At 42.7% G+C, this 16,791-nt stretch overlaps 1 protein-coding gene across 5 annotated transcripts in view; it reads right to left on the bottom strand.

Moving 5' to 3' along the window:
• The window catches only part of nbeab (neurobeachin b), a 181,204-nt gene that overhangs the window by 3,854 nt on the left and 160,559 nt on the right, over positions 1-16,791 (bottom strand). For all 5 annotated transcript variants that reach the window (XM_041046640.1, XM_041046639.1, XM_041046641.1 and 2 more), the window contains 9 exons: positions 14,123-14,275; positions 11,593-11,760; positions 6,875-6,964; positions 5,611-5,803; positions 4,681-4,752; positions 4,314-4,469; positions 3,416-3,586; positions 572-673; positions 56-252 (listed from right to left, as the gene is read on the bottom strand). In XM_041046640.1, the coding sequence (XP_040902574.1) occupies positions 56-252; positions 572-673; positions 3,416-3,586; positions 4,314-4,469; positions 4,681-4,752; positions 5,611-5,803; positions 6,875-6,964; positions 11,593-11,760; positions 14,123-14,275 (1,302 nt within the window). The remainder of the gene's footprint in view (positions 1-55; positions 253-571; positions 674-3,415; positions 3,587-4,313; positions 4,470-4,680; positions 4,753-5,610; positions 5,804-6,874; positions 6,965-11,592; positions 11,761-14,122; positions 14,276-16,791) is intronic.

Raw genomic sequence — 16,791 nt, 5'->3', positions numbered from 1 at the left:
CAAAGATGCATCCATATCATTCATGGAGTATACTGGTGTCAAAAAGTCACATTACCCTGGTGGAATCATTGACCTCCATCTGTGCCAGCAGTTTCCCATTAATGCTGAAGTTGCAGAAGCGGCCCCGCTCGTAGTAGATGATGCAGTGGCCCTCGCTGGACACTGAGATGAGGCGTGGGCACTGATAGTGGTCTGGCCCCTCCAGAGCACGCAGCAGGTCCCCTGTGATGGTGTGGACCAGACATGGACCCTCTGCCAAACCGAAATAGATACAAGTGTGAGCAAAATGTGCTAGTGTAAAATAATTTATTATTCTGTCTATAAAATCAGTGTAATTTCTACAGTACTACTGAGCATGCTCAGAGTGGTCCCATCATCTCCGTGAGGCATTTGCATGTTGTTTAGCTGGGCACATAGACTGCTCATTGAAATGAATATCTGTTGGTCTATGTGGGTTATAGACTGGTCACCTATAGTACTGTATGTGTGCCAGCATGCCAGCTCAAAGCATGAGTTTCCATGACCTCTCTGCCCTCCATGTCATTGTTATTAAACAAAGAAGCACACTAACCTTTGGCCCCGCTGATGACCAGGCCCAGCTCTGCACAGACCGACACACACACAACTTCTTGGTCATGACCCGTCAGAACTGCTCGTGGGGCTGGGTAGTCACCTACAAAATGACAGATTAAAAAAAAAATAATTGGTTTAATTGATTAAATATATCATCTGTCTCAAAAAAAAAACCAAAACTGAATACCTGAATGGTATTCTGACCGGTGATCTTAATTTACCAGTAAATAAGCTGCATTTCTTAATGGGGATTTCTGTACAAATAAACACCAAACCTGAACACAAGCACAGTGATTATGATGCACATCTGCTAGCAGGGAGGTCTGTTTGAATTGTCATGTAAATGCAGGGATGCCTAGTGATGGCAGACGAGCCACTTGATTTCATCCCATGTGTCACATGATTGATGATGGCCAGGGGAGAGGTTAGTGAGGGGAGTTTCACGACACCTGCAGCTGACCCTGAGTACTGCCACAATGGTGCCTCAAGAATGAAAGCAGTGGGCTTTCTGAAATGCTCTGATCACCAATACAAAACCCTCAATCTTTTCCTAAATACTGGTGGGGGAATCACTATATTCATCATTCAATCAATAATTTTGACAATGACATAATTTAAGGGTGTACAAAGTTGAAGTCATTTAATTAATTGCTAAATTAATGTAATCAGGGGAAATTATCTGTATTTAACAACAAACAGGCACAGAGTTCTGGGTCACTAGAAAAAATAATGTTTTAGTCTTCCTAATTCTTTTAATTATTATTTAATATAATTTTCACATTTTGAAATTACAATATATAAATATATATTTTTTAATTTAAAATAAAATACTTTTACTTCTACTTGTGTGGGCCAATAATGACCTTTCATTCCAATCAGCCCACTAGTGATGGCAAACCCATGTCAAACTGAATGAAATCTGAATATACACTATGTGGCTGTTGGTGTCCACAAGTTCAGCCAATTCAGTGAAAGTTTCTCTATCCACCTAGATGACTGTAACATCCTGATAGATGATCTGGACATGTGTCAGACTTCTCTCCCCCTCTCCTACTCCCACTACCGCTGCCCCCATCATCTCCTCCTCCAGCTCGGCACATCGCCTCTGCAGCTGCAGCGGTCCAGTCAGTAAGCTGGACTGTGATCGATGCAGCAGGGTCCCTTAGAGACTAGGACCTGAGCAGTGCTGTCAGTCCCAGCACCCGCTGCTCAGGGGGGCTGAATAGGACAAGTGTCAGAAAAAGCCTCCTGGGAGAAAAAGGGACCTAGTGCAGCTCACCTACCCGACAAAAGATTCAATCACACTCTACCACATACCCCCCACCCTCCCTGAGCCCCTGGGACAAGCCAGATTCAGCCACCACAATTACCCGGTGCAAATAGCCCCTCGCACCAGTGTGATGGGCCGAGTCTGAGAGGCAGGGCCATGATTGAGCTGGAAGTTATTTTAATTATTATACATTTAAGACACGTGCAGCCTTTTGGGGCGCGGGTGAAATCAATTTCTTCGGCACCCCACATCTGTGGGATGAGGGGGCAGTGATCCAGCAGGCTCCTGCTACATATTCACACAACCTTCAACCAGTATTATAGAAAATATAATAGGCATGAAATCACCAAAATGAGACTCCTGGAAAAAAAGATTGTTCAATTAATAAGCTAGTAAGTAAGAGAATAAAGAAGACTCTAGTTCTGTGTGTGCTTTATGACATTAATAGGGCTTCACCTGTGAAGATATGAAAAGGTGGTGGTGGTTTATCCCTGAGGGCCCTTGCAAATGCCTGCCATCTAAATGTGAACATGACTGATATCGGCTGGCTCCAGAGATTTGAATGAAGTATACAGTATGTAACGTTATTAGTTGATTCTGAGTCATTTTCCACTGCACTGTCCCTGTTCCTTCACAAACAAAATCCAGGTTCCCACATATGTAGTGCTGGGCATTCTTTATCCAAATTTGATTATTTGCTGCCCTTGTGATATATTGATGAGATATTGGCAAGAGATTGGAAGTGATCTGATTGAGTGAAAACACATCCTGTCTTTTGTTTCAAAAGATGAGGTATGACATTCCCTTCCTTTTGTCCGTTGAAGATGCACTGTAAGCCCTAGCAGCGTGAATATCAGGGGAATACTGTTTTCCTGCTGCAGTAACACAAGTGCTATTGCCCCTTGCTAATTGGAGGCAACCAAGCTGAAATTCTTAATTAACTGTCGGAGCCTCAGTGAAGTTAATTAGAGAACACTTGCATCTAATCTGGAGCTCCTTGAATCTTTGGCAATTGGAAACACAAGATCTTCTAGCGCACACACTCACATTGTGTTGTCATCCAGAAATAAAATAAAATCATCCTCTTTTCCTCATGTTCAGTTTTTCTGTTCCACACCATATATGGCACTCCTCGTGCAATACTGTAATGACTGCTTCCCCTACCCTGATGGATTGTTTTGAACACAGACAGTCAGTGAGAATGAGCTGAGCAGCAGAAATCACACACTGGGGTCTACCATTTCAAATGCCAAGACATCCGGAGTCCTCTACTTGAAAGCAGCACAGCTCAAAGCGATGAAGTACATATCATAATAATATATCACAGCTGTGGTGCAGATAAATTATCCTCGCCCTGTCTCTCCCCACTTTTTACTTTCTAGTATAGAAAGTCTCTTTTCCAGTATTGATCAACACTTTTTTAGCCTTTTTCTTCAAAGTAAAGTAATATATTTCAAAGGTGAAATACTAAACAGCAAAAAGATTCCTGTAAGTTTGTCTAGAGGGTGATGCTATTGTATACACCATTTGTGTACGTGTCTCTTTGTGTGGTGTATTCACACGCTTACTCACTGTTATTGGGGTTATCGCCGATAATATGGTGACGCCCACTCCAGTACCACAGGAGCAGGGTCGCATCCCTGGACCCAGAGACGATGTAGCAGTCTCCTCCAATGTAAGACTCTGACCTGGCCAGACATGTCACAACATCCCAGTGGCCAAAAACTATCTGGGTCAGCTTGCCTGAAGAGGATATAGGTACATACATGATTTCAGTGCTAGCAAAAAAATACTGGTGGGATCCTGAACTGCAAAAACTACAGCAAAAAATGTTTTCAAAACACTACTGATTGTAGCATACCCCTCAAGTTAAAGCAATGGTTCCTGGCCTTTTAGGTTGGTGACCTCTTAAATTGAAACAAACCCTAATTGTGACCCCTCATTAAAGATTATGGTCTTAGTGTACAGTGAGTTCACCAGTTCAATCCACAAAGGTGATTTTTCTCTATCACTTAGTTTCATTTGAATGACTTTAAAAGGTCTGAAGAGGTCAAATGGTCCATTATTTCACAGGGGAAAAGAAAGGCTGAAGGAAAAATAAACACATCTATTTATCTTATCCTTTAAATCCTCTTGTGACCCATCAGATTTATCCTGGAACCCCATGTTCTGAGCCCCATGTTTGGAACCACTGAGTTAAATGGCTCTTGTCAAACTGCTGAAATTACAGGTATCCTGCTTACATTATCATCTTGCTCCCACTAAATCATAATCAATGGAAAATAAATTAGCAAACATATTTTTTTTACTTATCAGTAAGTTCCACTGTATTGTAGTATAGTCATCCTTTTTTCTACAAGGCTTGTCAAGAGAGAGCAGCGACAATACTGTATTATTCCCATCATAGCGCTCTGTCCTCCACACATGAGTGCACACCTCTATAAGAAATAGAGTTTACACTGTAACCTACCTGTCTCGGAGGAGTACACACGAAAGCTCTTGTCCCAGAAGCCACACACCAGGATGTAGCGGTTGTCAGCTGTCACCACAAAACAGTGTGTGGTGATTTGGATGCTCTGGTCCACTAGGTCTGTGATCTGACGCTTGTTGCTTCCAGTACTGTTGGCTGCGAAAAAAAGGGAAAGGGACAAACAGAACATGTGTCAATAATTGAACAATTTTTATGTTATTAATTAAAACCCTTCCAGCCAAAACAGACAGAGAAAGACAATAGCATATATTATAGTATATTGTATATAGTATATATTATTAGTTTGGGTTTTTTTTTTCTTTATTTGAAGCTGTGTTTTCCATTCAAAACAATGAAGTTTACTCACCAACCAGGGAATCCATCTCTATGGGTAAGTGATGGGCCTGCTCCAGAGAGTAGCCTGGTGCTCCTCGGAGACCTGGATTCAGACAGAGATACATAATGAAATGAATCATTGAGGCTATTTCTAACCACTGCAATGTGCATTTTACACACACACACACACACACATGCACGCACGCACGCACGCACGCACACGCACATACACACACCTGTTCCTTTTTCAGAGCCAAGTTAATTCATAATCTCTTCCAGGAGATGGAAGTCTTGGAGGTCCATCAGAAAGATTTCCATCTGTCTTACTAGGCTTTTTTTTCCAGAGTGTCAAACTGAATGGAGACATTTTACCCATGCGAGAGAGTATCTGGAGCCAGTTTTGAAACAGCAACATGCCTGAAAATATGGAGGCCTTATTATCTTCATTATTCTGAAAAGCCAAACCACATTTCCCTCCTCTCCGACAGGATGGCAAGGGTGCTGCAGCTGTGTTCATTAGTGTGGGAGCAGCCAGAGCAGCCACACAGTGTGGACTCTTTGGTCCTGAGCTTAGTGTGTTTCTACACTGACAGATGGGGACGTGTGAGGAGAATGTGGTGCAGTTGCGGCCTAATTTCCTAGTAACCATTGCCTTGGCCCTCTGACCCTGAGGTGAGGCTGATTCTCAGGGAGGGGCTCTGTGGGTAATGTTGTTCACACATGTCTGAAAAGGAACATGTGGAAACACTCATGGTCAGCTTACCTGGGAGGTGCTAGCCTCTCACGTAGCCAGCTGGCTACAGCTCTATTAAGAGTAGTGAGCATGTTTGTGTGTGATGGTGATGAAGTGATTTTACAGGGCCACTGCTGTGGTAGGTATCACATGTGATGTGGCACCCTTATTTTTTTTGTTACAAGCGCATATGTGTATGTTTGAACATATCAGTTGAGCTCCACTCACCAACGGTGTTGTGCCATCGGTTGACAGCAAATACACGGCTGCAGGTGACGGTGACTACCGCAGGTATGGTAAGATGGGGCAGGGTGTTGGCGGCCACGTGGGTTACCGGCGAATTGGATGGAAACTTCAACACCATTATGACATCCTGCTGCATCTGGTCCTTGAACATGAGGGGACTCTGTGGAAGGAAACACTATTGAGTAGGAGAGAGAAAAGACAGGAGTGTGGAGAAGGATGCAGGGGTGTGATGGTGGGAGAGGGGCAGGAGTACAAGGAAAGAGGAGCAGGGAGAGGAAAGGGAAGGAGCAGGAAGGCAAGAGATGGAGAAGGTGAAAAGAGGAGGTATGAAAAGATGGGAGAAAAAGAATGGAAAGAGGCAATTAGTGTGGAGGTTGGAGGAAAAATTAGGTTCAGACACAGAGGAGAGCTTCATGCACTGTACCCCCTGGACAGTACAGTCAGACAGGGGACTGGTCAAACAGGGGTAAGACATGGAAAACTGGAATGGAGTAGGCTGTACATATGAGATGGTGCATATATGATACATATGTATCAGAAAGATTCAGTTTGGTCCACAGAGAAGCATTAATTTTAACTCAGCCTTTACAACCTTGGCTTAAACTACATGTGTAATAAGAGTAAAAGCAATGGAGGAGATAGTAATACTGACAATACTCTGAGAGTTCTGAACTAGTTTCAGCTCTCATCTCATCCTTAAAACTAGAAGCTTTTGACAGTAGTCGACAGAAGTGTTTGAAAACATTCACATCTGTTGCAAAAGTAGAAAATTGAACTAAAAGGTCTCAGAGGGATCTGCCTTACAAAGTTTCTTGTAGAGAGAGAGAAACAGAGAGAGACATGTAGGGATAATGAGGGCTAGGCTGGCTATTACATGGATTAGACAGGTTAGAGCAGCTTACAGCAGAAAGAGGGGAGCTAGTAGGCCAGTAGGGAGCACTCTTCCCTTTACACCACACTGCTAGTAGGCGGTAGTAGCTATAAAACAGTGCAGACAACTGGCTCTGAAAATTTGTTGTTATTTTGCAGGCCTGACCTACATGAGGTAACACTTCTGAAATATTTATCTTTTGTTATAAAAGAGTGGGTTGAGGGAAACAGAAGTGAAAAATCATGGACATCATCTCAATCTCATGCCTACCTACAAACATAGGCACACTCAAACACACCACCCAGGCTTACATAGGTCCACACACACCACTACCAGAGGTGTAGGGAATTTTCCCAGTATGCTCATTGCTCTCACCAGGTGCATGGCGGAGCTGCGTGGAGGATGTGGCTCAATAAGCAACTGAGATGGCGTCTGTCCAAAGCTCTGGATCTGCGCCTCTGTGGCCTGCGGGAGAGAGAGAAGGGAGAAGGAGAGAGAGAGAGCGGCTGTCACAATCAATATGCATCAAAGTGATGGGTCAATGCGTTACTTGACAATGCAAGCAAATCCTAACTCAGCCGTGCCTCTGAGGAAGGGGGGGAGGTAAAGGGAAAGGGGTGCACTCCCAATCCGCCTTGGTGCTCCCCCTTCCCCCCCCTCAGCCTGCAGAGTCATCCAAGTGTTAGTATGGAAGAGACAAGCCTTTTCCTATTAACATGCTTCAGTTAACCATTCCCATTTCCAGGCGCAGGGGCCCCCACTGCACAAACGTTAACCTGGAGTGACATCCAGCTAGGACTGCAGCAGGCCGGCCTGCTTTCAGATGTTATTGTGCTTGAAACAAAGGCAAAAAGCACGTGTACGCACACACATGTATGAAACAGAGGCACAAGATCACATAAGCAGACTATGGTGATTTGGGTAAGGGTAGCTTGAAGAAAGGTGATTTATGAGTCTGGATGCTTGTGACTGAGAAGCAAAAAACTAAAAACAGCACAAATCACACCCTGAGTAGAAGGAAAAAAAAAACTACACAACACTAGAGCAGCATTTACTATTATTAGAAAATAACTTCCATTTAAATAGACAAAAGATCTCCTTTTCTTCCAGTGAGAGAAGAAAAAAACAAGCAGTAAGGGCTGCTGAGCTTGACTGAAAGTGGGGCACTCCACGGTGGGAGTGATTGATGTGACTGGAGCCACTTCCACCATCAGAGGGGAGCTTGTAGACGTCCGTCAATGCCACTGTGCACAATGGAACATACATCGCTCAGCCTTTCGCCCGCCCTTCTGACTGCCTGGGTGACTAGTCCTCATTTTCCTCCGCCTGTACACAACACTTACTATCAAAAGGACCCATTGGGTAACACATGCCACAGTGGGAGATGTGGCACAGGAAGTTTGGAGGTGATACTGAATTAGGACAGGCCACCTGCAAGCCAAACAGTCGCCCCCAATACCCCCTGGTCACTTTCTATCTTCCACAGCCCCAAAAAAGGCGCTGTCCACACGGTTGAGCGCTGTCGCACAGCAGTGAAAGTTTCATGTGAGTTGCTGAGCACATTTGGCAACCATTAAGTGTTAGTCAGTATTTCTTTACAACGCAGTCCGTCAAGTAATAAGCAACTGACATAATGGCTATTTAAGGTTAGGTCTGGGGTGAGGGTCACAATGTCTGTTCAAATAAAGAAATTTGATACAAAGATCATAAGGGCTGAAGGGGCCATGTGGAAAACATCACCATATTTCTTGTGATGATTCTATTACCAGGGAAACTACGCCGCTGCATGTCCCGTTATGGTAGTCTCAGACAACCTTAACACCCAACAATTATTTCCAGAGTGTAAGGGGGAGGATTTGTCTGTATGTGTTTGTGTTTTTGTGAGTGTGTCGGGGTCGGGTGAGGGGTGGGGGGTTTGACTTGTTGAAGGTTAACTCAAGTACATGTTCTTCCACTAGATGATCAAAACATGTCAATATCGCTCAGGTGCTTCAACACTAATCCTGTCTGAGGTATGTCAGAAACTTATCTCTATGTCAGTCTGAGATGGAGAGCACTTAACAGGCAGTTCATTAGTCACTTCAGGCCCCGCTTTTTGGCTGATAAGTGACACTTATTGCCAAAGCCATCTGGATGATCTCCCCTCCCAGCAACAACCGCCTTGCTTGGGTGAGCACCAAACATCCATCATAACACACTGTGTCGGCCTGTCTGTCTGTCTGACTTTGTTCGCATCCGATTTTGGCGTAAGTAAAAGGCTTCAGAGGTGAGTGGCTGCAGCTCCTTCTCTATCTGCTGCCTGGTTCCCAAACTGGTGACAGAGACTCCGTGGAGGATGGTCCCTCACCCGCTTCTTCCAGTGCACTCATGCAATGCAGCAACAAAACAGCTCTGTCAGACAGAATGCAGACATGGCCTTGCTTTGCCCCGCTAAGCAACGTGGGATCATGCTGAGTCACGACACCTGAGATCAGTGGTTGAAACTACAAATATGAAGCTGCTTCACCTTTCACCTTTTGACAGATGCCGTAGATTACAGACAGCAAATTGCTTTCATCACATAAATCTGGCTTTTAAATCATATAAACAGATTATAAAAACACACCAAACAGCACAGACCATACAGGCACATTTGAATACATAAAACACATCATTTATGTAATTGGGCAGTTACGTTATTTTCTCATGTGACGACATAGCCCATTCTTTACATGCCAAATGAAATTTGTTTAAGATAAGCTTATCTGGATTTATTTTAATCCTTATGTACAAACAAAGAATTTCCCTGAGGGTATATCTTGACTGACAACCCAGGAGTTGACATGTGCACTACTGTGTGCAGGAGCAGAAACGTCTCAAACAATGTGTCCACCACTAAGTGATTGTCTCTAATGCACCTATCATCACAGACCGCACAATGAATTCTATATGCTATGAGATACATGTGAAGGGAGTTACTTATCACTAAGGTCAAGGATTTAAATACTTGTGTCCCATTACCATGAGAATATCAAGGTGAAATCAATTTAAAGTGCGTCAGCTGCTTCAAAGCGCTCCATTGGCTAGCCACATCGCACTTTGTTCTCTTTGTTCATTCAGAGAAGGGGAGGGGGAGTGGCAGTGGAGGAGGAATAGAGTCCCACTGATGAATAATTTGTCTGTTTACTTCTGAGTGACACAGCAGGGTCTGAATCAAGGGGTTGCTGTCATGTTTTTCCATAAGCGAAGGCCGTCAGGAGAAGCATCATGGCGAAGGATCGCTGTTCCGGCAGTGTGCCCAGTAGAGCTGTCACCGTGCCCTCAACCAGAGGCCCGGCAGCATGTCAGAAGGTTTCATCATTTCCATCTGACACACGGAAGGAAATTATCTCTCATGACCTCTAATTTCTTGACATTTCAAATGCCTTAATTGTTGTGACTAATGCCAGATCTGCAGTTTCACCTGTCAGGCCCAGAATGAATCAATACCTCAGAGTCAATTGTCAGATTTCAGCAGATCTTAGCAGGCATTCATCAGACACTTTTCCATGCTCCACCTCACTGACTCAACTTGGCAGTTCAGAGGCTGGCCTGTGTGGGATTGGAGCAGTGGCAAACAGTAATGGGAAAAATAGTACAATAAATCCCACACAAAATCATCTACCAAATTACCATATTGCTACCTGTTACGTGTAACTGTGTAATGTTACCTGCAGGAAATTGTTCAGCTCATCTCAAATAATTTCACAGCAGAGCATCAAAGTACAGTAGAACCTTAGAAATCAAATCAACCTGGAGAAATACTGTACTTGGGATATTATAATATTGGACATGATTTTTTTTCTACAATCTATGTGTTCCAGTTTTGCAAGGAAATATTTGAAAATTGCATTTATCTGTTTTTGAATATGTAAAGAAACAAAAGAATTACATCACAAATTGTTCATAATGTATTTTCAGGATACTGTTAGGTTTTAGTATATAGGGTTTGAATGTACAACGTTGTACTTTATATTACATGGAGAAAAAAAATCCACCTGAAATGAGAAACATAACAGAGGGTACGAAGGCTTGTCTTAATTAGTGCTCATCACATCAACATTACATCAGTTGCAATTAGCTGAGCCAGTTTCTTTCTCCTGCACAAAAACATTCACATGTCACAATAGTGAGTGCATCAACTGGGCACAATTAGGGAGTCTGAGTAGCAGGCTTCCTAATGTGCAACTAACTAACAGTACTGTCATCTCTCAGGGTAATAGTAGGCAGGGAGGAAGACAGCTCAAAACCCCTCAGCCTGATGCAAAAAAAAAAAAAAAAGAAAAGGCATCATCTAAAATCGCTCTCAAAATTATGAAAACCAAAGCTTTCACAATATGGTTTGGCAATTAGATCAGCCAAATTTTCTGCAGGTGATTTGCATAGTGGTCACTTGATAAATAAAGGCGCCCCTGGAAGTGACAGTATATAAATGACTTGTTTTGCAGACAGCAGATGGTGGATATCACAGGGAGAGACGAGCTCACACTGGAAAGTACCACAATGCATGCCAGCTGCTGCAGTCTCTGGTCCCCTTTCCCCCCTACGCAATTAAGCTATTCACGAACAGTACGGTTGAGCTAATAGATATTCAATTAATTAGTTAAGAACAAGAGGATTCACTCCCTCATCTATTGACTGACTGACCTCTGGTGATTGATCCAAGAGCTCAGTCAGATTCATTGATCTTATTAAGGGACGACACATACAGTACATTCAACAACAAAAAGAGAAGAGCCCAGAATCCTGATGTTAAGAAGATCTGTGAATAATGTGGACAGATATTGAAAGATTACTGTTTATCTAACAGAAAGGAAATTAATAACTCAGGTCATCACAAAATGACGCTAATCTCACAGCAAACTTGATGAGTCAGCGGCTCCGCCCAGTTCTCTCACGGGTTATATTTGCATGACACAATAATTGACTGACAGATGCATGATATGAATGCTCCTGGAGCTCCAGCACATGCCAGGACAAATAGAGACAGGAAGTTGTGCCTATGGTGAATAAGAGAAGGGGGAGGGACTTAGTCACCATGGTGATGTGTATATGAGTGTGTGCATGTGCTTTACCTCTCTGAGCGAAGGGTCAGTGATACTGTCCAGGTTGACAGAGCCCTCGTAGGTCAGGTAGTGAAAGACGTTGAGGGCACGCACCGCCTCTGGGCCTCGCTGCTTGTAGCCGAAAATAAGGTCAATCCACTGATGCAGCTGACATGACACAAACTCGCTTTCCAGGGCCTGTCAAAGGAGTACAGGGCAATTAGAGGTGAGAGGCATACCAGAAGCGAACAGCACATGGACCAAAAGACACAACACAAATTGTACTTCCACACAACAGTGAGCATAACAAAACAAAGCCTACATTACTGTACGCAGATGACCTACCAGGGCATTACATCACCATTAAAACATCACAAAGCTAATTACAAAGAGTGCTGGCAGGGACAAACTAACTTGCATTCAGTCAGATAAAGGCAAGTATTTAACCTGCTTTACTTCAAATAAAGATTACAGACGAAATACAGAAACAGAAGCTGCATACACTCCCTTCACAGACGGCAATCAGCTAACTCAGGTCAAGTCTCCCATATCACATTTCTTCTCCACAAAAAAAAAAAGAACCAACTATCTTTTCATGGAGACAAAGAAATGGTTCAATACTAACAGGGATCCAATTTACTGTAAAACCATCTGCAGCAGAAACATTGATAAATTACTTGTGAGAGTGAAAAAGGAGACTAAATTTCTTGTGGGAATGCTAGTGAGAGATTTCGGATAAGATTTAAGGCTGATAATTATTATAAATATACCTATGGAAGACATGCAGTGGGGGTTTGATGTATTGTTCCACAATACGGTACAATATAATTCCCATGCATGCTGGTGGAAGGCTTTGCTGGAGGAATTTACACTCCTCCCCTCGCGTCAGGAATAACAGCCATTACCAACAAAGCCTGCTTGAGCACACAGAGGCAGAGTTTGCCACAGGGCATATCACTACAATTGAAAGTGGCACATGCAAAGATGGGAAGTGGGAGGAAGAGAGAGGGAGGGAATGAGGGAGATAGAGAAGGAGGGAAGGAAAAAAGAGGGAGAGTGAGAGAGAGAGAGAGAGAGAGAGAGAGAGAGAGGGGGAGGCAGGCAGAGAGATTCACTGACAGAAATGAAATAATAGAGGAAGCAAGAGTGTGGCCTAGCTAGAGAACAGAACAAAAGAAAGACAAAAAATGGGGGCAGAAGACTATGATTTTGTGAGCATGTGAACACACTGGTCTGTGAATGCAATGCAAAGCAACATCACACATGTATCCTTCAACAGCAAGAAAATCCACTGTAATCCTTTTTTTTTTTTTTTACCAGTTGTCCTCATTCCTTGTTTTGGAGATGCAGACATGCCGGTAACAACTCCCAGCCTCTCCTTTCTTTCTCCCCTCCTGACTCTCCCCTTACAACCCCCACTCTGCCAGTATACAAGCTTGATAGAGCTCGACCAGGAAGCGTGGGTAGAGCATGGGGAAAGGTCACCTCCATAAGACCAGCCCAGCTCTGTCACTCCAACTGAAAAGGTCAAGTGCGTTCCCACAGTCTCCCTATACCTGGTCTAAAAACACTGTGGCCCCTAACCTCACAATACATAACATGCATAACACTTTGTGTCTTACTAGCAGTATTACTTGAGATGGTTTTAGGGAGGAACCCATTCATTAATCCAAAAGTGGTGGGATATCGTAGAGGATTTTTAATATAAAATGAAACTGTAAATCTGCCAATTTTCCTCAAGTTAACTTCTGTTTTAAGATTTGTATAGGTCTACAATATAAAATACTGTATTCTTATTCTATTCTCTACCTTTGATGTAAAGTAATTACAGAGTAGACAGACCTGTAAACATGAGCATGTTGTAGTCCACCTGACTAGTTTCTACAAAAAGAAGAGTTTATCTCACTGTTGTTGTGGGCCACATGTTGATAGGCTGTCAGCAATAAACGTGCACACACACACAGATGGAAAGGGTCCTGCACACTGCCAAAGTGATGAGGCACGGCATTACAAAAGGTAACACTACAGGGCAAACTTGCCCTCTGTCTTGTCCTTTAGTGACATCACTGGGGTCAGGGGTACAGTGTTAGTATTGAGCGGTGCACTTTATTAGATGGTTCATGAATAAGACAAGGAGACACAGATGCATGAGATGTTTAGAAGGAGGAATGGGAAAAGATTTATTCACTTCTATAAGAAGGAAGTAGAAAAGATACAGGTATCAGGTACATGAAAGTTACACTGTATATCTTATCCCCTTTAGTGCGTATTCAGAGTAGTACTTTTTATGTGTTATATGTTCCATAGTATGTAATATGAAATTGAAATTGATCTTTAGTGGGAATGGGACAATAACTGATTGACTATGTATCCAGATAAAAATGATAAAGGTGAATGAGGCAATGTTTTGTTGGCAGAGACAGAAAAGATTAGTTTTATTTTATTTTATCTATGGTAGTTAATAAGATTGGATTTTCTCATAAGATACTGTTATTTTCTGTTTAGGAAATAACAGAGGTAAAATCATACATGTGGAATTTGACACATGCCTAAACCTTACCATCCTGTTGATCCTAACAAGGTCTTCAGGCTTCTTGGCCCAGGCTGGCAAGTCCACGTCACAAACCATTGTCCTGTCCTCCCTCATCCCCAGATGGTAGCCATTGCTGTTGACAAACATCTCCGGGAGGTAGTAGAACTCAGGAATCAGTTCCTGTGTTTTAAAGGAAGAGAGATGCTCATGTTTTACAGCTGACTGACAAGACCACAATTTTCACCATATAATCACCTAAAAATTCAGCCAAGTGCAAGAAATAACATATGTGAGGCCAGAGCAGCAAAAAAACAGAGAAAAAGGGTTCTGTTTCCCACTAAGATGAAGTGAGAATTCAAGGGGGAAGGTAACACAAACAAACTAAACAGCAGGCCATGAGAAGGCGGTGAGAGGTGCTAGTCCAGTTATTCCAGACAGAGGTGTTAGGTGTGTTAAATGAAACTGGGACTGAGTTGAGTTTTTCTCCCTGGTCTCTGGGCTCTTGTGATGAGGTCAGGACCTCACAGTGGAGGGGAAGTCAGCATGGTAAAGGAGCCCCCTACATAAAGCCTGGTGTGATTCCTTAAACTGAAGAAGAGAAATATTTACATGAGTTTTTGAGACAAGGCTATTCCTAAAGAATTTTCTCCTGTGTTGACTGACTACACTGGTATTTTTTACATTTTTAACCCCTTAATTTTACAGCATGTATACTTTACATGAATGCTGACTATTCTGTAAAGCAGTTTACATGTTTTTAGAATTACTTCTCACCTTATGGGCAACCATTTATACATTATGAACATCAACTTGCAGAGACTTGCCTGGGATAGGCAATCGGTGAAACAGTGAATGTTTTCTGAGTTACATTAAAAGACTGTTTTAGAAACTCTCACAACATTCATGTTTGCTTATTTTCTGCCTTCCATGTTTGTTTTCCCAAAAATACAGCTTGTGCATTTCTCTTTGGCAGGTAACTGAACCCAAACATTACTTTAACAAAAAATAATAATAACAAAGGAGCAATGGACTTAAAATGAAAAATGACAGATGTGGCAATTTAATAAAGTCTTTAAGAAAACATATTTGCCACAAAAATTCTGAATATTTTCTGTGATTTTGCAGTCTCCACTCTGATCCCTTATAGTCCTGATCGTACAACTAAGGAAGGATGAGTGGGTGAAATCTCTGCACAATGAGGCATATGCGCACAAGGAATGTAGGTCTACCGCTCATTAGAAAACACACAAGACAGGTTAAATATTGCAGTCTGTCTCTTAGCATGAGATTATAAAGGAGTGTGCAAGACAGTATTTTAACTCCTTCTATCTTGTTTTATGAATGCAGTGTTTCTCAGATTCAAAGATAGAATGGAGTTTTATATTGCCTGTGGGATACATAACATGCAGAGCTTTTAGGCCCCCATAAATCATGGGGTTTTGAGAGGGCGAGTTAGCATGACATGGTACAGGCCAGTAACACTGCTGCTCTGCTGTTGGTCACATTTCACCCTTCGCACACGACAGGGAAGGGAGTACAGCAGCCATTCCTCTCTGTTTCCTTCTGTCTCTCACATACACACACATATACGCACAACCACACTTTCCCTCCTCTTTTCGTTTGTAAACTTCCTGCCATAACTCACCGCCAAGCCGTTAAAACTGCCAGCTCCGTTTTCAAGCCACCCTCCCATGGCAGCCATTAATTCTGCAACAGCATTGTAATGGGCTAACAAGTCAATCACACAAGCCTCCATTGCTTTACACTGTGTCACCTTAATGACATGTTCGTCAAAATCTGTCACCAGTGGAGTGCTGCTGGATTCCCTCAGACAGCATGGTGGCACTTTGTGTGTGTATGAGAAAGTATGTGTGTATGTATGTGTGCCCACTACTTCTAAGAAAAAAATAAAACCTCCTTCTTTTTGCCCATGGGTGGCTGTGCCAGCTTAACATAACCGTGTGTGCACCACGAAATAAATGAGAGGTATGGATGCACATTAATAATGGGATGGTCGAGGAGGTGAGGCTTGGTCGGCACAGGGTTGTTTCCATTTGACTTGCTCTTTCAGGAGGTCATCCCCATCAGGGGTTAAGCCTCCCTCGATCTTGTCGTCATTACTGCTGGAGAAGTCCGGGGTTAATGAAGGAGAGACCCTGGTAAAAACAAGCTGCCTTTTAATCAGAGCCCTGATGGCCTGCTCGGTGTACTGGGCCGAAGCTGACCTTAACCTCTGACTCTCTGCTCAGTCTAAGTCGCTACATGGTGGCTGTGCATGGCATTTGTGTGTTTGTCCATATGTTTGGCTGCCTTGTTTTATTTAAGGTTATAGTGAGCAATGCGCCTTTTATTCATAGGATTCAGGACTCAAGATAACAAATACAATAATAATAATAATAATTAAATAATAAAAAAAACAGGTTATAAGGCATGCAAAGAAAAATAGGAGAAATAACAGAAAGGAACATAATACTAAAATGAATCACAGCAAATGTGATAATAATCGAATCAGTTATTAAAATGGCATTGCCTCATAATTTACCCCGTTTGCACCATGAGTAAACCAAACAAGCTCTTGCATAATATTTCCCTGCTTCTAATACATTATGAAATACTGTTAGTAATCCACCATTGTCCTCCACAGTACAGTGCCTCTCCTAATAGATCAGTAGCCATCCTATGTGTGTAAAAACAAA

This window comes from Toxotes jaculatrix, chromosome 9 (assembly GCF_017976425.1).
Source record: "Toxotes jaculatrix isolate fToxJac2 chromosome 9, fToxJac2.pri, whole genome shotgun sequence".
NCBI classification, from domain to species: Eukaryota; Metazoa; Chordata; class Actinopteri; family Toxotidae; genus Toxotes; species Toxotes jaculatrix.
The sequence above is the reverse complement of the archived record's forward strand: the minus strand, read 5'-3'. Positions and strand labels throughout refer to the sequence as shown.